Here is a 22,576-nt window from a genome sequence, read left to right as displayed (position 1 = left end):
TGAGGGTGAGGACCAATTCAGCCAAATGAATGAGTGTGTCAGTGGAAGGATACTGTTGGGGACATTGGGAGAGGAAGAAACTGAGGGCTTGGAGACCCTGGTCACGCTGGATGGAGGTGTAGAGGGATTGGATGTCCATGGTGAAGATGAGGCATTGGGGGCCGGGAAAATGGAAGTCTTGGAGGAGGTGGAGGGTGTGGGTGGTGTCTTGAACACGTGGGGAGTTCCTGGACTAGGGGGGGAGTAGGACAGTATCGCGGTAGGTAGAAATGAGTTCGGTGGGGCAGGAGCATGCTGAGACAATGGGCCGGCCTGGGTGGTCAGGCTTGTGGATCTTGGGAAAGAGGTAGAATCGAGCAGTGCGAGGTTCCTGGACTACAAGATTGGAGGCTGTGGGTGGGCGATCTCCTAAGGTGATGAGGTTCTATATCGTCTGGGAGATGATGGTGGTGAGGGGTGGGGTCATGGTCGAGAGGGCGGTAGGAAGAGGTGTCTTCGAGTTGACGTCTGGCTTCAGCGGTGTAGAGGTCAGTGCGCCAAACTACCACTGCACCCTCTTTATCAGCTGGTTTGATGGTGACGTTGGGATTGGAGCAGAGGGAGTGGAGGGCTACGAGTTGTGAGGGTGAGAGGTTGGAGTGGGAAGGTTGAGGCCGTTAATGTCTCGGCTGCAGTTGGAAATGAAGAGATCGAGGGCGGGTAGATGGCCAGTACGGGGTGTCCAGGTGGATGGAGTGTCTTGGAGGCGTGTGAAGGGGTCCTCGGAATGTGGGCGGGTGTCCTGAGTGTAAAAGTAAGCTCGGAGATGGAGGTAGCGGAAGAAGTGTTCGACATCATGACGTGTATTCAATTCATTGATGCGTGGACAGAGGGGTAAAGGTAAGGCCTTTCCTGAGGACTGATCATTCATCCTCAGTGAGGGGGAGGTCTGGGGGGATGGTGAAAACTCGGTAGGGCTGGGAGCTAGGACGTGGTGTAGGTGTGGAGCAGGGAGTGGGTGCGGAACCTGTTGCAAGGTCAGTACATCCTTCCTGAGATAAGGGGCCAAAAACTGCACACAATACACCAAATATGATCTGACCAGAGCCTTTTTGAGCCTCAGAAGTGTGCTTTTATATTCAATCCTCTCAACATGAATGCCAACATTGCATTTGCCTTCCTAACTACTAACTCAACCTGCAAGTTTACCTTCCAGAGAATCCTGGACTAGAACTCCCAAGTCTTTTTGTAGTTCAGACTTCTGAACTTTCTTCCTGTTTTGAAAATAGTTCATGCTTCTATTCTTCTTACCAAAGTGCATGACATCATACATTGCCACATTATATTCAATCTGCCACTTCTTTGCCCAGATTCCTAACCTGTCAAAATCCTCTGCAGCCTCCCCGCCTCCTCAGTACTACCTGTCCTGCTACCTATTTTTATGTCATCTACAAACTTAGCCAGAATGCCCTCAGTTCCTTCTTCTAGATCTTTAATGTATAAAGTTAAAAATTATGGTCAACACTGAGCCTTGCAGAACACCACCTACTGCCATCCCGAGAAAGACCGTTTTATCCCCACTCTCTGCTTTCTACCTGACAGCCAATCTTCTATCCATGCTAGCACGTTGCCTCTAACACATGGGCCCTGATCTTACGCCACAGCCTCGTGTATGGCACATTGTCAAAGGCTTCCTGAAGTTCAGGTAGATGACATCCATTACCTCTCTTTAGTTTAATCTTATTGTTACTTATTCCAAAAATTCTAGCAGATTTGTCAGGCATGACCTCCCCTTGATGAACCTTTGCTCATTTGGATGTGAGCATAAGAGATACAGATAGGAAGTTTGCAGATGACATCAAAATTGGAGCTGTAGTGAACAGTGAAGAAGGTTACCACAGGTTATAACAGGATCTTGATCAGATGGGCCAATGGGCTGAGAAGTGGCAGATGGAGTTTAATTCAGATAAATGCGAGGTGCTGCTTTTTGGGAAAGCAAATCTTAGCAGGGCTTACACACTTAATGGTAAGGACCTAGGGAGTGGTGCTCAAGAAGGAGACTTTGGAGTGCAGGTTCATAGCTCCTTGAAAGTGGAGTTGCAGGTAGATAGGATAGTGAAGAAGGCGTTTGGTATGCTTTCCTTTATTGGTCAGAGTATTGAGTACAGGAGTTGGAAGCTGTACAGATCGTTGGTTAGGCCATTGTTGGAATATTGCGTTGGAAAGATGTTGTGAAACTTGAAAGGGTTCAGAAAAAATTTACAAGGATGTTGCCAAGGTTGGAGGATTTGAGCTGTAAGGAGAGGCTGAACAGGCTGGGGCTGTTTTCCCTGGAGCGTCAGAGGCTGAGGGGTGACCTTATAGAGGTTTACAAAATCATGAGGGGCATGGATAGGATAAATAAACAAAGTCTTTTCCCTGGGGTCGGGGAGTCCAGAACTAGAGGGGAAAGATATAAAAGGTCCTTAGGGGCAACTTTTTCACACAGAGGGTGGTACGAGTATGGAATGAGCTGCCAGAGGAAGTGGTGGAGGCTGGTACAATTGCAACATTTTAAGGGGCATTTGGATGGATTTATGAATAGGAAGGGTTTAGAGAGATATGGCAGGTGGGACTAGATTGGGTTGGGATATCTGGTCGGCATGGATGGGTTGGACTGAAGGGTCTGTTTCCAGTGTGTACGTCTCTATGACTCTCTGCTGAGCTTGCCCTATTTTACCAGACATTTCCAAGTATTCGGAAATCTGATGCTTCACAATAGACTCCAAAGTCTTCCCTATGACTGAAGTAAGGCTAATCGGCCTGTAATTTTCTGTCTTTTGCCTTATTGTCAAACTACCTGACACAGAATAGGTAACATACCCTTCAGAACTGTTTCTTGTGGCTGCAGTGGACATGCATCAGCTTCCAAATTATCGAATCCCATTCACTACCCCATTGATTTTCAAATAGGAGAAACAATGGAAAAACATAGTTTCTTCGTATATATTCAGGCTGTCTTCCTCTTTGTCTTGCAGATAGTGAGTACATCATTCCTATTCGACAGGGACGAGTGTCTGTGTGATCAGTTTCTCAACTTCTTCCTCACCATTGGTGCCATATCAAACACATCCTCCCCTTCTTGAATCTGTGTTTCTTTCTCTGGGATCTGATTGTGTTCTGTAGGCTATGTAAAAATTGTGAATCTACTTCTCTCCTTCAAAATATTTTGGAGTTTTTATAACCTGCACTGTTGCAAAATGACTTTATGCCAGAGTTGCTTAGGTAAATGATATTTCTAGTAGCTATGGTATCTTGGGCATTGCTATTGTCCAAAAACTCCTGTATACTCTCCTGCCATCTCTATTGATGTTCTTCATAATTTCTCTTGCTATGTGTGGCTAGCTTGTTGCACTGCATAGTCTCTTTCAGAGCTGTGCATATATGCATTTTGAAGGAAGCTCTGTATGCGTGTAACCTGTTTATTCCTGCACAGTGTGTTTCTGATTACCTAGCGGCAACACATCCAACAGTTTAGAAAAGATGTTGATTTCTAGTCTTTCATATACATTTGTTTATGTGGTCGGTCGGTCTGTGTGTGTCTCTCTTTCTGTTTTTTGTATGTCTGTAATTTCTTTGTTGTCTTGGGTTTGCTAGTCATCTCCATGATACCACAATGGGTCAAGGAAGAGAGAGATAGGCTTAGAGAACTATCTCATCTTATATGTGGATTGAACTCATGCTGTTGGCATTACTAAGCATCAGTATCTAATCACTGTGCTCAATGCCCCTCCTTGGATGGACTGCTTTTCTTAAAAATCAATTTCTATTACCCACATTAAAACAAAGGAAAATCCAGTACACACCAATGTACCGTTGTGTGATGTCACTGTGTTGATGGGTTGTTTATCCGAGACAGCTGGATATTACTACACAATCCCATGCTGTTTAGTGTGGTTTAGGTATCTGTTTTTTTATTTTAGTCTGGACTTTATGCCATATAAAGTCTATTTTAATTTATTTTACACAGTAGCTTGCACTAAGTTCTCAAACACTTCAGAATTTCAAGAACTTCCTGCTTCAAATTAATGCAATAAACTACAAATGTTAAAAACACCAAGGATCGTCTCCTTCTTCCCCTCTGCACCAAATTTCAATTTCCACCCAATTATAAATTTCCCATTCAGCAAACAAACAACTTAGTGTTGCAGTTTGTGGTTACACCATGTACTATAGTTAGCTGTGCTGCTGACTCCCACAGACTGCGGCCTGACCCATAGAGCTGAGTGTTAGTTGTTTTTTTCCTTAATGATCTTACTTTGCTACATGTATTGCTTTCAACCAAAAAGCATTGATAATTGAATCACTTCTCTGCCTTTGAGAGTGCTAATGAGCACATGACAAACTACAGCAAAATCAGTGTTTTTTAACAATTGGGAAATATCACCCAAGCGTTAAGCACACCCAAACAAAGTCTACCAATTTCTTTGAACGAGTGCAGTAATCACAGCAGAATGATCCCAGTTATGTAAAGCTGATTTTAACCATTGTGAAGGAATTATTCATTGAAGCAAGTTTAAATAACAGGAACAAGTTCTTTTGCCCTGGAATTCTGTCCAGAGAAAAAATATGAAATTATGACTGACTGTTCTTCATGGGAATTGTGCTGAGTGCAGATGGAACATATAGAACATAACATTACAATGCAGTACAGGTCCTTCGGCCTTCGATGTTGTACCGACCTGTGAAACCAATCTGAAGCCCATCTAACCTACAATGTTCCATTATCATCCATATGTTTATCCAAAGATCATTTAAATGCCCTTAAAGTTAGTGGGTCTACTATTGCTGTAAGCAGGGTTTTCCATGCCCTTACTACTCTATCACCCCTCAATTTAAAGCGATGTCCCCTCATGCTAGCCATCACCATCCGATGAAAAAAGCTCTCATTGTTCACCCTCTCTAATCCTCTGATCATCATGGAGAATGGAAAATGTATTTCCAAGGTAGAAGAAACCTCATTCAAAATAAAGTTAAATTCAATGTTAGTTCCATAATTACAATATTGAAATATAAAATCAAATGCACTTTCTTATTTAAATCAGAACTGAAAATTTCTACAATGCATAGTATACTTGTTTATAGCCAAAGCTGACACCTAGTGGAAACTTTCATAATCACCTTCCCAGCATAAATGTGGCATTTACAGAATAGTGATAATGCAATAAGCATTACTTCACATGCTATGTGATTGCTTTTATACCAATAGACATCAATTTTTACATAAATTAAAAACACTCCTGATGTAACAGTCAATTGTCCTTTCAGTTGGCCCCAACAAGCTGGATAGTGGTATAGATTGTAGAAATTGGAGTCTGACCCTGGAGGAACTTCCTAAAGATTACGTATGGGTAGTGTCATATTTTGACACTCAGTTTTTATATTCATTATATTCATTATTTTTGTATGCATGCCATTAAAACAATACTTATACGTGAATAGGGATTGGGGCATATTTTTAAGGTGAGAGGAGAAAGCTTTAAAAAAGACGTGGGCAAATGCTTTACATAGAGGGTGGTTCGCGTGCGGAATGAACTTACTGAGAAAGTGGTGGATGCAGGCATAGTTTAAAAGACACTCATAAGTGAATGAATAGGAAAGGTTTAGAGGAATATGGGTCAGGAGCAGGCAGATGGGTCTAATTTAGTTTGGGATTATGTTTGGTATGGATTGGTTGGTCCGAAAGGTCTGTTTCTGTGCTGTATGACTCTGCTTCTATCATCTGGATTTTTGCAACAAATGAAAAGATGCTAATTATACTTGCACTTATTCACAGACCTTCTGTGGGCTTTTGCACTTGAACATGCAGTTATCTGAGAGCTAAAACAGCTATTTTCCTCCACATCCTCGAGAATCAGTGTAAACTGGTTAATAAATCTTAATTGATGTATGCAGTATAACAAGGAAAAAAGGCCAAATACTGTGGATGGTAGAAACCTGAAATAAACAGAGAAACTTAAGTCTGGTAGTATCTGTGGAGAGAGAAACAGAGTTAATGCTTCTGAGGCTGGTATAACTCTTGTTCAGAACTGCAACTGCAGGTGGGAAGACAAATAGTGAAGATGGCATAAACAATCTGCAGCGAGACATAGACAGTTAAGAGAGTGAACAAAAAATATACAAGGTCAGCAGATAATAGGAAAGATAAATGGAATATTAGCCTTTATTTCAAATAGAATGACACATTAAAAAAATAGGGAAACTCTTTCTAAAACTATACAAGACGCTAGTTAGACAACAATTGGAGTACTATGAACAATTTTCGTCCCCTTTATCTAAGGTAAGATACATTGCCATTGGAGACAGTTCATTGATCGATTCTAAGTATGGAAGGACTACCTTATGAGAAAACATAGAGCAAGTTCGGCCTGTACTCATCAGACTTTAGAAGAATGAGAGGTGATCTTATTGAAGCATTGAAAATCTCAGGGAACTCGACAGGATAGATTGTTGCCTCTTGAAGGGAAGTCCAGGAACAAGGGGCATAATTTCAGTGTAATAGGTTACCCATTTAAGACAAGATGAAGAGGACTTTCTTCTCTGAGGGTATTGAATTTTAATTTTACTAAGGAGTCAAAGAGTTGGGTGGTTAAGCATATTCAAGGCAGCAAAGCAGAGTTGAGGATTACCACAGCAGCTATGATTTCTTGGAATGAACACAGACTTTTCATAAAATTATAGAATCCCTACAGTGTGGAAACAGGCCATTTCGCCCAAGTCCACACCAACCTCTCCAAAGAGTAACTCACCCAGACCTATTCCCCTATCCTATTAGTCTAGATTTATTCCTGACTAATGCACCTAACCTACACATCCCTGACCACTTTGGGCAATTTAGCATGGCCAATCCACCTAACCTGTACACCTTTGGATTAAGTGAGGAAACTGGATATGTGGAGGAAACCCATGCAAAGACAGGGACAATGTGCAAACTCCACACAGTCGCCAGAAGTGAGAATCAAACCCAGGTTCCTGGCATTGTGAGGCAGCAGTGCTAACCACTGAGCAACTAAGCCTTGATGGGCCGACTGGCATACATCTGCTCCTACGTCTTATCGTCTGAATTCAGAGGTGCAATGGGATATTCCCCATTTACCTGAATGAATACAACTGCAAAAGCAATAAAGAAACATTGTCCTATTCATAATAAAGCAACCTGCTTTATTGGCACCATACCTAACATTTTCAACATTCACTCTCTTCACCACTAATGAATGGAAGCAATAGTGTCTACCATCTATGTGATGCAGTGCAACATCTCAACAAGTCCCATTAGATAACATCTTCCAAGTCTGTGACCTATTCCACCTGAAAGGGCAAAGGTCGCAAGTACATCAGTCTTACCACTCACCATCCTGTTGTTATGAAGATGTGGATGTACTATACCTTTAAGAGAGTCAAAAGCAACAGAACTACCTGACAACACCAAGTGTTCTGGAGAAAATGTATAGTGTAACCTTTTCATCCAGCAGTTAGTGTAGCTGGTTGCCTGGAGAGAAAAACAGATTTGAATTAGGCTAATCAGTTTAAATTATACCCCCCCTACCCCCGCAAAAAAAAGCCAAACTCCAATCCAATTTGAATTTAGTATATTGACAATCTTAAAAAGCCAGTGACAACATTTGATGATTTGGGGGTGTGCGACTGGGGAAAATTGAACAGTTGAGAGGCGAACTGCCAAGCCACCAGCATGTAAAGACTGCCTGAAAAAAATGCTCTCTTAAAGGTACCTTTATTGATCAGTAACCTGTGAAGCAGAATCCCGAAGAAGAAAAGAAAACAGGAATACAGAGCAGAACCGAAAGCTGCCTGGTTTTGAGATAAGAAGAAGTTTTGTTTTGTAAATTTTAATTGAGATTTTTATCAGACCAGTATTGTATAGGGGAAAGTAAAAGATAGGTTAGAGGAAGGATTTTTAAATAGTTATTAGTTCATTTCTTTCAGTTATACTTTAAGAATAAAGTTGTTAATTTTTACCTTAAATAGTTCTTGGCCTCTTGAATTTTCACAGATGACCGCATGGGATAAATCTTTTCTGTGTTACTGATTTCAATTAAGCAGGAGGGTTTACCCCATGTCGTAACACTGTATTGTAACTGTATCACTGTTCCTTCACAACTGGGTCAAAATCTTGGAACTCCTTTCCTAATAGTATTGTGAATGCACCTGCACCACATGAACTGCAGTGGTTCGAGGTGTAACTTTTCACCACCCTCTCAAGGACATTTAGGCAAAAAATGGATGGTGAGCAACACCCATATCTCTAAATTGATGTAAAAAATGGTTTCTGGTATAATTCATAGGTATCTAATGATCAAATGCTGAAAATTTATGACATTTCATAATTTGAATTTTGACTTTCTTCGAGAGGTACAGGTAAAATAAGTCTGGAGGACCAGAACAGTCCAGACAATAATTTGCTGACTCTTTCTTTAATTGTGCATGTGCAGTCACTGAAAGTTGCTTAAATAATCGTGAACGTGGATGGATAACCTTGTTGTCACTTTTACTGCACAATCTTGACCTGCATAGTCGAGCCTTTCAATAATTCAAAAATGGCTAACAATTGGTAAATCAATTGACAAATAAATGATTGTATTGAAACGGGGTAATTCTACCAAATTAGACCTCAATATTGCCAAATATTAGGGATTAATAGCACATTTCTGATATAAAGTGTACGATCATATGAGGTAATAGGTGCAGGTGACACATGTAAGTAATTTGTACCTCTGCTAGCAGAACTGCTGATAGATTACGTTTCTCAATAAGTTGGGGGTTAAATCTAACAGCTGTGGAAAAGAATCTCGCAGTCATGTCAAAGCAAGTTTGAGTAATATAACTATAACCGTACCAAACTTTAAATTGCCGTTACTTTTAACGTTACTAAAAAGCTAACAACAATTCTTTTTCAATCTTCAGCAGCCAGCAGAGTAGCCAACAAAGCAGCCATGATGATGACTCTTCTCGGTTCCTGACTCCATACATACGAGAGGAAAGGTAACTGATAATTCAAGAGCAATGATTAAATTTAATTACACTGACATCTGTGCACTCTTTGGCCTTGGCCAGCAATAACTGCATCTTCTCTATACTTTATAAAGCAATCATTTACTGTAACCACTTGATGGCAGTACTTGAATTGTATAGATTTTAGTGTCCACAATATCTCTTGAAATTCTGTCATTTTTTGAATGTCAAAGGAAATATTAGATGTATTCTTAGTAAGGTCTTAACTTTATTAAAGCATTTTTGTGTTCTTACTTGTTATATTCTTAAAAAATTAGTGTTGCAGTATTTCTTTGGTAATTTCTCTTCACTCACTGAGTATGGGTTTATAAGTTACTCATCATTGGATAAATTCACGCAATTTGAATTCTGACAATGAAGTCACTTTAAGTACATGGAAGAAGAAATAACCTGTAATTTTAGAATGATCAATAATTTTTAAAGGTCTTATAATAAAAACAAATTGACAGATATATCAGCTATATGAAAAAAAGTGTGGAATTGGTTGAGGAAGATAAACACACTCCTAATATTTGAAAACTGGTGATTTGCTTTGCTTTTCATTTCACAGTTAGAAAGGACCTTGTCCCTGACTGGTTGGTAAATTGAGTTCTGTAGTCTGATTTCACTTCATTTGCAGGTCACTGCTTATATTAAGGTCACCTGTTAAATTTATCAGGGATGTAAGGAGTTTCATTTCCTTACATGGACATTTTATAGCACGAATCAATTGTTCTATAAGTTTAGATGTAAAGACTTACTTGATTAGAAAAAAAAAGTTTTTTTTTAGTAGGAATACCAGTAAAGCGAAGAAAGCTTAGAAAACTGAACCCAAAATAAATTACATAGCATTAGATGACGAGTTGGCCGTGGTAGTTGGATGAACTAGATTAAAAGGTTTGACAAAAGGTGAGCAATGGCCATGTTTTAAAGACACATTTTGTGATTTTCAATAGTATTTCATTAAGAAGAAAAGTTCCATGGAAAGATATCCACTAGTGCTTACAACTGAAAACATTGAACAATCGTATTAGCTTAAAGAAAGGGACTGATATGTGACCAGAGAGAGTAGTACTGTAAACCTGAGGGTGAACAGAATTTTAGACAACAGCCGAGACTCCCAAACTAATATGACTGAAATGTGTAATTCAGTAAATAATTAGTTTGTGAAAGCATTTTTATCATCTGTTGAAATATAATTTTGATTTCTTTATTTATTTGAGGGCTAAAAATGCTATGAAATTGATCTATTTTGAATTTCAATTCATTAGATAAAGGATTCTAATCAACATGAGGAAAATTCTAATAATGCAACCTTTGGTCTTTAGGATTCAGGTAGACATAAGATGTGTGAGGTTAGTTTTGAACTTGTAAAGCTGTGTGCCATTCGTTTTAATGATACCTAGGAGTTTCTTCCCCCAAAAAATAATAATTTAAATCAAAATGCTCTGCCCCTCCTCTTGCTCCCCACCCCCAGGATCCAGGACTGTGTGTCTGTGTCTAAACTGGGACACAAGAATCCATCTTAGCTATTGGAGAGCTATTTTTTTAATCTATAAGGTAACTGTCATTTCAATTACAGGGAAGCACTGAAACAAACATCATTTTGGTTTAAGAATTGTAGTGCACAGGCAGAGAAAGAGGTCACAAGAAAGAAATGATGAGGTTGGCTCAGGAGAAGAGGTAAACATTAAAGCCTGTGTATTTTGATTTCTGGCCAGTGATTTATTCACATTAATGAATAAGAAGAGGTTGAAGAATATAAATATTAATTGTAAATCCCTTATTATACTGTAAATGTAACTGTATTTTGATCTTCTTAGTTATCTCTCTAATGTTAACTCAACACTAGTAAGAATTAATTTAAAATCTTTGCATTTCCCAGATAGTACTTGATAATTTCAAGGATGGACTACTTGAGAATTGCAAATCTGCAGTAGAACCGCAGCATTACTTTAAATTGTTACTGTTAGCAGTTAATTATTCTGGTTTTCCTACAATAATAATTTTAGAATTGGGTGGCTGAAACTTTGAAAATTCTAAATGCTTGATAACTAACTGAGTGATAATGGTATAGCTTCTCGTTGTCTAATTTCAAACCCAAATTCTTAGTTCTAAAGTAGTGTGCCATAATTGGTTTGGAAAGTAGTGAATGAAGATTGAAACTTGAGATTATATTTTCAATCAGTTGCTAAACATCAACATTTCATAACTGCACTGCAGCAGGATGTGGGTTCTCTGCTGTTGATGTGATAGAAATGCTCTCTCTCTCTACATTCAACTTCCGAGCCTATGCTAACATTAACTTAAAGGGACATTATCAGAAAAAAATGCTCATCACACTTATTTTTCCTCAGTACGCAAATGCACAGGGTAATAACCTGAATTGTAATCAAAATTGTCAAGTCATCACTGTATGATGCCACAATAAATGAAAAAGTTAAATAGAACTTTTAAAAATAAAAGGATTTGCTTAATACCTATTCAGGAAGTCTGGGTCATTTAACTGAGGACCAGCTGATTCAAATAGGTCCTACTTTTATAACTTTCTAACATACTCTGTGATACAGGGAATAATAAGATAAATGGCATTATCTGTACTGTCTAAATCAGTATAAAATAAAATCTTATGAGGGGACACTTCTTAAGAAGAACATATTTTGCTGTTTGTGTGTGCCATTTATGTCAAGTGTCACAAGGTCATATCCATTCTTAAGAATAATCATTTATGCACCAAAGGAAAAGTTATCTAAATTCCAGTTTATAGGAGCTGATGGGATTGGAACTGAGGGCTAAAAATTGTGGAAATTGATAGTACATAAGGAAGCTGGCTGCAAGCTATCACCTTCCACACTTAACTGCTTCTTGTTAGGCTGTATGTAAGTAACTCTCTTTGACGAAGAGTAGTTGTCAATTTTAATGTGCTATTGTGTCAACTATATTATTAATATAGTCTTTGGAATTTAACTTTAGGTCTGTGCATTGCGCAAGTTTCCTGCAACTCATCACTGAAAACAAGCTGAGGACACAATACCAATTGAGGGCCAAAGATATGATAGGACAAGATGCCAATAAATCTAGAAACCTCACAATTGCTTTCTTGCTTAGTGGTATGAATGGCTTAACTTTGGAGCTCTTATCCGCCAATTAATCTGTAGAGGGACACAGCTCAATATATATGCTGCATTCTTTGAGTCTCCCCACAAGTGCATAATGTATTTTTACTGAGGCTTCAATGGTAGAGGCTTGTTGTGCAAGAGTTCTGGCTTGTCCCAAATCTGTTTAAGCAAGAAGCATGTATATGGTGATGGTTCAAAGCCTGTCATTCAACAGATGAGGTTTTCCACAATTAACTTTTTATTGAGTCCTTATGTTTTCTTTTCCTACACCTAAAGGATGCCTGCTGATAGATCTTCCTCAGGAAAGTTGCATCATATGGAGCATTGAGATAGAAGGCAAGCAGCAGGTGGATTTAACAGGTCATAATGGAGTTGTAAATGAGGTGTGGCATGGGTGGTTTCAACCAGCTTTTGGGCTTTTTGACAACCCTGTACCCTTCTTAATTATTCTTCACCCTGCAAAGTAAACCTATTGGCTGGCTGTTGGAAGTCAAGGGAGACCAGCTAAAAGGTTGGCCAATGAAATAAGTACCTCAACTGATACCCAGCACCTTCCAAATCAATGACTTAGACTTCCTAGAAGGGCAGGGGTCAGCAAATAAATGGGAACACCACCACCTCCAATTTCCCCTCCAAGTCCTGCATCATCTTGACTTAGAACTATATCACTGTTCTGTCAATGTTACTGGGTCACAATCCTAGATCTCTCTTTGTAACCCTAAGATCTGCAGTATTTGAAGAAAACAGGTCACCACCAGCTTTGCCAGAGAAAGGAGAGATGGGCAGTAAATGCTGGCCAATAAATCAAACCCCTGTAGAGTCATGGAGTCATATAGCACAGAAACAGACTCTTCAGTCGAACTCTTCCATGCTGACTAATTTTCTCAAATTAAACATTCCTACTTGCCTGCCTTTGGCCCATATCCTTCTAAACCTTTCATATTTATGTACCTATTCAGTTGTCTTCTAAATGTTGTGACTATACCTGCATCCATCACTTCCCTGGGCAATTCATTCCATGTATAACCACCCCTTTATGTGAAACATCACCCCTCAGGTCCCTTTTAAATCTTTCTCCTCTCACCTTAAAAATATGTCTCCTAATTTTGCACTCCACCACCCTAGGGAAAATACCTTTGCTATTCACCTTATCTGTGTCCCTCAAGATTTTCTATGCCTCAGTGAGGTCACCTCTCAACCCCTTATGCTCCAGTGAAAAAAGTCCTAGCTTATTCAGCCACTCCTTATAACTCAACCATCCAGTCCCAGCAACATCCTGGTACTTTTTTTCTGAACCCTCTCCAATTTAATAATATCTTTCTTATAGCAGGGAGACCAGAACTATACAAAAGTGCCCCCCCACCCAATACCCTGTCCAACATCAACATGACGTCCTTACTCAGTGATCTGAGCAGTGACGTCAAACATGCCAAATGCCTTGTTAGCCACTCTGTCTACATGAATATAATGTCTGACAGTCATTGTACTGAAGGAAGGTGAGGTTATCATTTTATAAATGCACCCACTTTTGTTAGAGAAAAATACAAAGATTCATTAAATAGTAGTGCAAATCTGAAAATTATAATTTGTCTCCTGGTTCACCAGTCACAAATACATAGATGATCACTTTATAGACCTTTGAAATAAAGCACAAATTATGTTGTACTTTCTTATAGTTTCTGCCTAAATCAAATAGACTGCATTTAAGATATTTGCCATTTTGATATAACTCATCCTTTCAGCTGTAGAATATTGTTGACAAGGGTTTGATAAGCACTTTGAAAGTTATAAGTTTTGATTTTAAAAAAGTTGCACTGCTCTTACTTCTACTGCAATGTCCTATGGATGTCAGCATCACACCAAGTCACCACCTTCTATCAATCATTTCATCAGATTGTCTTCTCAGAACAATATCTCAGTAAATTCTAACCAGTATACTTTGATGTTCATTGGTATTTCTCACCCAGTTTCAAAATCCTGCTAGTTACAATTGACCAGACACTGAACTAGACCAGCCATATACACAATGTGACTTCAAAAGCAGGTCAGAGGCTCCCAGTTGATTATCCAGATGTTTAAAACTATTTTAACTCTTCTGTTTGAAGAGATACCATTGCTTCATAAGCTGAATTTTAAAATGCTTACAGTATCTCACAGTGCTGACAGGCTATGTGCACAGAGCATTGTACGAAGCTGCAGTATTGTTATTTGAATTTCACAATAAATATTATTCGCAGTAAAGTTAAAACAGTTTTTTTTCAAAAACATGACAAAAAAAACCACTGCTTTGTATATTTGAGGAGTAGAAAAGCCACACAGCCTGTTGGTATTTCCTTTGAGTTTTTCAATGATGTCAGTGGTTCTTTCAAAGTTTTCCAATAATAGGTGGCAAAACCTGTTTATGTTTCAAGAGCTCCACAAAGTTTTAAAGCTTTTTGGTAACTTTTATGTTTATTCCAGCTGTCGAAAATTACATCACACATCTAGTCAGTGACTGTGGTAACCTGTAAACAGAACCTTGAAACTACTTTCTCGCAGATTTTTCTGTCTTTTAATTAAATTTTGTTGAGCTTTTATTATTATGAAATTAGATTAAGTGTTTATCATCAGTTTAGTGTTTGTAGGAACGTGATATTTGGACATTAGTTGCTGTGTTTCTGGCATTAGAACAGTGATTACACTTCAGCTACATTGTAGGCATGCCCACAGTGCTGTTCATGAGAAAGTGTCAAGACTTCGCACTGGGACAGTGAAGGAATGGTGATATGTTTCCAAATCAGAATGGTGAGTGGCTTGGACAGAACTTGTAGGTTATGGTGTTTACATGTATTTACTGCTCTTGTCCTTTGAGATTGTAATGGCTGTCTGTGTGGAGGTGCAAAGGTGAATTTCTGCAGTGCATCTTATAAGCCGCTACTCTGTGTAAGTGGTGAAGAGAGTGAACAGCTGTGAATGTTGTGCCAGTTAAGCAGTCTGCTTTGCCCTGGATGGTGTCAAGCTTCTTGAATGTCGTGGAGCTGCACTCATCCAGGCAAGTGGGAGAATATTCTGTCACACTCCTGATTGATGCCTTGTAGATGGTGAGCAGGCTTTTGGAGTTCAGGAATTAGGTGGTGAGTTCACTGCAGCATTCCTTGCCTCTGACCTGCTCTTGAAGGCACAGCGTGCAAATGGCTGGTCCAGTTCACTGTCTAGTCAATTGTGACCATCGGGAATTTGAGAGTGAGTGATTTATTTTGAGAAATGCCGAACATCAATTTACATTGGTTATATTCTCATTTGTCAAGGTGGTCATTATCTGGCACTTAAGGCATTTGCCAGTTGTCCACAAGCCTGGATATTATCTAAGTTTTGCTGAATTTGGACACGGATTGCTTCTGGATTTGAGGAGTAGTAAATGGTGCTAAACATCGTGCAATCATCAGCGAAGATCCTCATTTCCTTCCTTTATGATGGAGAGAAGCCACTGTTAATACATTGGAAGATAGTTGGACCTTGGGATACCTCAGAGCAATGCCCTGCAGTGATGTCCTGGAGCTGAGATGGCTGACTGCAACAACCACAAGTACCTTGCATTTTGCTAAATATGATACCAACTAGCGGTGAGTTTTCCCCTGATTCTCAGTTGGTTTTGCTTAGACTCCTTGATGTCACACTTGGTGAAATAGCATGATGTCAAGGGCGGTCATTCTCACCTCACCACTGGAATTCAACTTTTTTTTGTCGATGTTTGAAACATTGCTTGAGTGGCCCTTACAGAATCCAAACCAATCAAAAGGTAGGTGGTGAGCCAAAGAAGATGATTTTGGGAACAACTTTGGTTCAGTTGAGCATTTTTGCATGTGTGTGCATACAAACCTTGCTCCAGAGATTTCAGCTAATAATCTGTTTCCTGAATTCAGTACTGAGGCAGTGTTATAGTCTGGGAGGTGCCAACCACAGCAACGTGGTCCAGAATGCTGTTCAAGTGGGGGAATGAAGGGAAGTATAGTACTAATAACGGATAGCATAGGGAGAGGAGTAGATACTGGTCACTGTAGCAAAAGCTAATAAAATTGGAGAGCCCTGTAGGCTGTGTTGCCGACCTGGTACCAATGCTCAGGACATCTTGTCTGAACTGTAGAGATGCTTGGAGTAGAAGGGCAAGAATCCAGTTAACATGATCAACATAGGTACCAATGACATAAATTACACTAGGAAACCGGTTCTGCTGAAAGATTACGAGTAGCTTAGGTTCAATTCAAATGCAGAATTACAAAGGTAATTATTTCTATGTTATGACCTGAGCCAGATTCAGATTGATTTAGGACAAATAAGATCAAAGAGGCAAATGTATGACTCAAAAATTGTTTTGAGAGGACTGGATTTCAATTCATGGGGCACCAGTGCTGGGAAGGAGAGAGCTGATCCGATGGAATAGGTTTCATTTGAACCATGCTGGTTACACATTATAATTCGAGTTTTGCATGAGGTTTTAAACTAATTACTTAGGTATGAGGGAGTCCTGTGCTTTGTTTCTCTACATCATTTCTCATCAATTTAAAAACTTTTCTCATTTGCTTTGCATATCTTCATAGCTTGTTCCCACCCTGTCCTTGTTCCCACTCTGTCCTTCTACTTCCCTGATTGCATTATTTGCTTCTCTGACATTGTTTTGTTTATTGGTAGAGTGCTTGGAAACAATGGTGGGCACTTTTTCCGCCATTACATCCTCTGCTTTACCACTCCAAAATCAATGTACCTTTGCATGAATCAGAAAAAAATCTTGGCTTTCCATCCAGCAAATCACAAAATTTTATTTATTTGTATTTTTAGAAGTTACCCAAGCTGTTTCTATACCTATTGTTTCAATACAATCCCGTAATTCTATCAACCCCATTTTCCTTTTTACTAATGTCCATTTCTTAATTATTGGCACTGGAAAGAATTGAAACTATTTTGCTGACAACAGAAATGCTAGATATAATCAGATTTTTGTGTTCCCAGTTATTTAAATTCTCAAAGGAATAGGCCACCTTAAGAAAGAATTATTGTGTATCCCTTATTCCTTTCCTGTTAATGTTTGTAAAGCTTGTAAATAATGTTAATAGTTCAATTTAAAAGAAAGTTTGTGAACAAATGTTTTTGGTGCAAATTGCATTTGTTTATTTTGTTGTGATATCCATTCTGAGGATCAAAGATCCTGATTTAGTAACTGAAGAGTTGCTATGTTGCGAGAAATAACATACCTCAGTGTTTGGATATTGCATTGAAGATTATTTGACTCTTGAAATCCATATTCATATGGAAGGGGAAGCTTTATTGTTTTAACTATGATACCACTGAACACCTTGATTAATTTATTTACTTGTAATTTGTTGAGAGACATCTATTATCCCTTGATATCCACTTTAGTTTGAGCTCTGTTCACCGTTTATTCTAGTATAGTACTAGAAAGCTAGCCTGTGTTCTGCAAATTGCTAGATAGCTGGGACATTAACGCTTCTTAAATCTGCGTTATGTTTCAGTATTCCTTTCTCCAGAGATTTCAAAGTACATGAGAGTGTAAACGTGATTTATGGATAGATCCATTATTTATGTAATGCTTTTGTTTTATTCTTCTGTTTGAGAAATATGTCCATAGGAAAAAGCTTGCAAATGTTGGATATGGGATCACAAAAGCCGCAAATCATATATTCGATGAAATATTATATTTTTAGAGAGGACAAATGAAGAAGGTATTTACTTCTTTATATTCTGAGGAATTATTGTCAAAATTTCTGAGTGCAGTTAAGGGTTTTTTCTATTTTTAATGCAACTATTACTACATGTGTTTTAGCCAAGGATTAATTGATAGCACCATAGACACGTTTATTCGAGGTTTGTAGGTTTATATCCCAAAACAGAACTGGAGCTCAAAAATATGCATATGAATACAAATTAGGAGCAGGATTCTACTGTTCAAATCTGTTCTGCCATTCAATGAGATCATGGCTGATCTGTATATAACATCAAAACAACATTCTTATCTACCCTCAAAAACCTTTCACCCTCTTGCTTATGAAGATTTTCTCTACCTTATGACTGTTCAAAGGTGCTGTTTCCACTGCCTTTGGAGGAAGATAGCTCCAATGACTCAGGACCCTGTGGGTGAAGTAAAATTTCTGCCTATCTCTCTTAAATGGTCAATTATTTATATTTAACAGTTAATCTTAGTTTTTGATTCACTTGAAAGATGAAACGTCCTTTCCACGTCGGCCCTGTCACGACCCATCTGTCAAGAAACATCTTAAATGTTTCTATCAAGTGACATTTTATTCTTCTAAATCCCAAATGGATACAGGTTTAGCCTTTCTAAAAAGCTTTAAACTTTCTTTTTAAGACAACCCACCCAAACTCAGTATTAGTATCGTAAAAATATTTAAGGAAACATGGAAAAATCATTGGAAGTGGTTCAGATGAGTCCTGCTATGAATTGGTAAGATCACACCTTGAATATCAATTTCCTGTATAATTGAAGCATAACCTCCCTTTTTTATACTCAGTTATCCAGTTTTCTATTCAGCTCCCCATGTAATGAATGACAATATTGTTTTAGTTTTTGTAATTATTTCCTGACCTGAGTGCTGTGTTTCTTTGACTCATGAACCAAGACCACCATGTTCCTCTGCATCTCAGGGCCCTGCTATCTCTCACCATTTAGATAATGTGCTTTGTTTAATCCTTCTATTCAAAATGGTGAATTTCCATATTCCTACATTGTGCACCATTTGTTAGATCTTTGCCTACTCAGCTATATCACTCTGTAGCCTTGTTTTTAGATTAGATTAGATTAGATTACCTACAGTGTGGAAACAGGCCCTTTGGCCCAACAAGTCCACACCGCCCCGCCGAAGCGTAACCCACCCATACCCCTACATCTACATCTACCCCTTACCTAACACTACGGGCAATTTAGCATGGCCAATTCACCTGACCTGCACATCTTTGGACTGTGGGAGGAAACCGGAGCACCCGGAGGAAACCCACGCAGACACGGGGAGAACGTGCAAACTCCACACAGTCAGTCGCCTGAGGCGGGAATTGAACCCAGGTCTCTGGCGCTGTGAGGCAGCAGTGCTAACCACTGTGCCACCGTGTCCTCTTTACAATTTACTTTGTCTGAGTTTGTGTAATCAGCAAACTTAGAGACCATACAATTAGTCACTCAATCCAAATCATTTATAAAATCTCTGAAGAAGTTGAAGCTCCAGTATGAACCCAATGGCACACTACCCATTATGGATGTAAGTTTGCTCGCTGAGCTGGAAGGTTTGTTTTCAGACGTTTAATCACCATACTAGGTAATATAATCAGTGAGCTTCCAGTGAAGCACTGGTGTTGGTGACCTGCTTTCTATTTATGTGTTTAGGTTTCCTTGGGTTGGTGTTGTCATTTTTTTTGTACTTTTTCTCAGAAGGTGGTAAGTGGGGTCCAAGTCGATCTGTTTGTTGATAGAGTTCGGAATGGAATGCCATGCTTCTAGGAATTCTCATGCGTGTCTCAGTTTGTCTTGTCGTGGGATGGATGTGTTGTCCTAGTCGAAGTGGTGTCCTCCTTCATCTGTATGCTAGGATATATGTATGTATGTAGTCCAAACAAACACTACATTGGACAAACTGGTAGAAAACTAGCCATCAGGATACATGAACATCAGCTAGCCACAAAAAGACATGACCCACTTTCACTAGTATCCTTATATACAGATGAAGGAGGACACCACATTGACTGAGACAACACATCCAGCCTCGGTCAAGCCAAACAGAGAAATGCATGAGAATTCTAGAAGCATGGCATTCCAACTAGAATTCTATCAACAAACATATGGACTTGGACCCCATTTACCACCCCCTGAGAAAAAGAACAGGAAATGACATCACCAACCCAAGGAAACCTAAGCATATAAATAAAAAGTGGGTCACTAACACCAGTGTTTCACTGGGGGCTCACTGATGATGTTACCTAGTATGGTGATGAAACGTCTGAAAATGAACCTTCCAGTTCAGCAAGCAAACTTACATCCAGGGCCTTAACCTGAGCTACAAATCTCCTCAAAATTCGCTAACTATTCAATATATCTTGTGAACCAGAAAATGACACATGTATGCCCACTCTCTGCAGAGAAAGCAGAGTTAATGATTTGGGTCCAGTGACTCTTTTTCAGTTCTGCTAGATGATGACAGATCTGCTGAGTTTTCCAGCAATTTCTGTTTTTGTTTCTGATTTCCAATATCTGCAGTTTTTTTTAATGCCTACTCTCGGTTTCTGTTAGCTAACTTGTCATCTGTCCTTGCTAATATGTTCCTCCTGTACCATGAGCGTTTTAATCTTTCAAGCGACACCTTATCAAATGCCTTCTGAAAACCTACAGTACATTTACCGGTTCATCTTATCCACAGTGCATTATTTCTTTAAAGAACTCCCGTTTATTGGTCAAACATGATTTTTCTTTCACAAAGCTAAGTTGACTCTGCCTGATGACCTCAAAATTTTCACTGTGCCCTCCCATAGCATCTTTAGTAATAGTTTCTAATGTCTTCACTACCATGTGTGTTAATCTAACTGGCCTAGAGTTTCCTGCTTTGTGTCTCCCTCTCTTTTTGAGTAAAAACATTAAGATTGGTTGTTTTGAAATCTAATGGAACCTTCCCAAAATCCAAGGAGTTTGAAAAATTAAAAACCAGTGCATCAATTAACTCAGTAATCACTTCTTCATGACCCAAAGGTGAAGTCCATCAGATTCCACAGACTTTTAGCTCGTAGTTCCAACAATGCTCAGTGTCACTTCTTTTTCGTTAGCAATTTTCTTGAGTACCTCTCTGCTTTCCATTTATTGATTTACAGTGGTTTCTTGGGATGTTACTGGTATTCGTTTAAAGACAAATCTCCTTTTATATTATTTATTCTCCACACTCACTTTCAAAAGGACCAATTCTCATTTCGACTCTTCTTTATTAAACATTGAAAAAATGTGTTACTATTTGGCTTTTTGTTTCTAGTTTGTATTCTAATAAAGAATATTCTTTTTTTTGGTCATTCTTTTCTTTTCATTCTGTTTCTGACCAATCTTGTGATTTTACTCTGATCTTTGCGCAATTCTATGTTTTTATTTAAGTTTGATATTTAACTTTTGTTGTTGACCACAGAGGAAATGAACATTTTTTCCTCTTTGGAATGTATGTAACAAGTATATTTTGAAAGGGGCAGGGGTGTGTTGTCATTTATTTCTCTTTTATGTATTAATGAAACAGATAAATCAGATTGCTAATCGAAGTTTATGAAAATACTCTCAGAAATGCAACAAATTGGTATGGGGTCTAATTGTAAATTTGGCCTTGAAATTCAGGTCATTTGTTGTCCAGAGAATAGTGAGGCCTGAGGCAACCATGATATTGTTAGGTCTTGTCCTCATTTCCATGGAGCCATCAGCTGCACAGAGCTGCAGCTGATTGTTATTTGAGGATTTGACTGTTGCTGACATTGTAGTGGCCCACTGACAAGTGAAGTAAAGACTGGTGAAAGTAAATGGAGCATCATCAGCACTTCTTAAAATGTTGTTCAATGGGAAAAAGACGCATAATGCAGGGAGACCTTCAGAAATTATTTAACAACTATGTTCTGTTTTTAGAATTAACATTTGGAAGTTCGGTGCATTAATTAGATTCAGCTGATATTTGTGATATTCTGGCTGACAAGATTGTGGCTGCAGTGGATGGGTGCAAAAAGGAGCTTGAAAGGAAAGGAGGGGCCTGCACAGTGATGGGGAAAGGAAGAAAGAAGCTGTAGGGATGGGTTGGAAGGAGCTTGCTGTGTAGACAGGGGATAAGATGAAATTTGCAGGGGAGAGAGTAAAGGAAAAGGCTTCAAGGGGAGGCTGCGAATGAAGGATAAGAAGGAGAATGCAATGTGCAGGGTAAAGAGGCTGTAAAAGACGAAAACAGCTTTAAATCTGTCAACAAAGAAATACTGAACCAACAGGGAGCCAAGAAAACTTAAATTTACTAAGATAATGAATTCCTTGAAAATGAATGTGAAATATTCCCGGTGGCTCAGTGGTTAGCACTGCTGCCTCACAGCACCATGGTCCCAGATTCGATTCCAGCCTCTGGCAACTATCTGTGGGGAGTTTGCACATTCTCCCTGTGTCTGCGTGGGTTTCCTCCGGGTGCTCCAGTTTCCTCCCACAGTCCAAAGATGTGCAGGTCAGGTGAATTGGTCCGTAGTGCTAGGTGCATTAGTCAGAGGGAATGGGTCTGGGTGGGTTACTCTTTGGAGGGTCGGTGTTGACTGGTTGGGCCGAAGGGCCTGTTTCCACATTGTAGGGAACCGAATCTCTTTAGCTCACAGCTGTCTCGTTTCAAGATCTGTATGTGAAAAAGTGGATTAGATACAGTTCTAATTATTACCTTATT

At 39.1% G+C, this 22,576-nt stretch overlaps 1 protein-coding gene across 8 annotated transcripts in view; it reads left to right on the top strand.

Annotated features, from left to right (window-relative positions):
• gramd1ba (GRAM domain containing 1Ba) overlaps positions 1-22,576 on the top strand; it is a 607,589-nt gene that overhangs the window by 262,574 nt on the left and 322,439 nt on the right. For 6 of the 8 annotated variants that reach the window (XM_072593154.1, XM_072593150.1, XM_072593153.1 and 3 more), the window contains one exon: positions 8,941-9,018. The exons of the other annotated variants lie outside the window; for them this stretch is intronic. In XM_072593154.1, coding sequence (XP_072449255.1) covers positions 8,941-9,018 — 78 coding nt within the window. The remainder of the gene's footprint in view (positions 1-8,940; positions 9,019-22,576) is intronic. 8 annotated transcript variants of the gene reach the window in all.

Source organism: Chiloscyllium punctatum, chromosome 23 (assembly GCF_047496795.1).
Source record: "Chiloscyllium punctatum isolate Juve2018m chromosome 23, sChiPun1.3, whole genome shotgun sequence".
Classification (NCBI taxonomy): Eukaryota; Metazoa; Chordata; class Chondrichthyes; order Orectolobiformes; family Hemiscylliidae; genus Chiloscyllium; species Chiloscyllium punctatum.
Note: the sequence above shows the minus strand (reverse complement) of the source record. Positions and strands in the feature narration are given on the sequence as shown.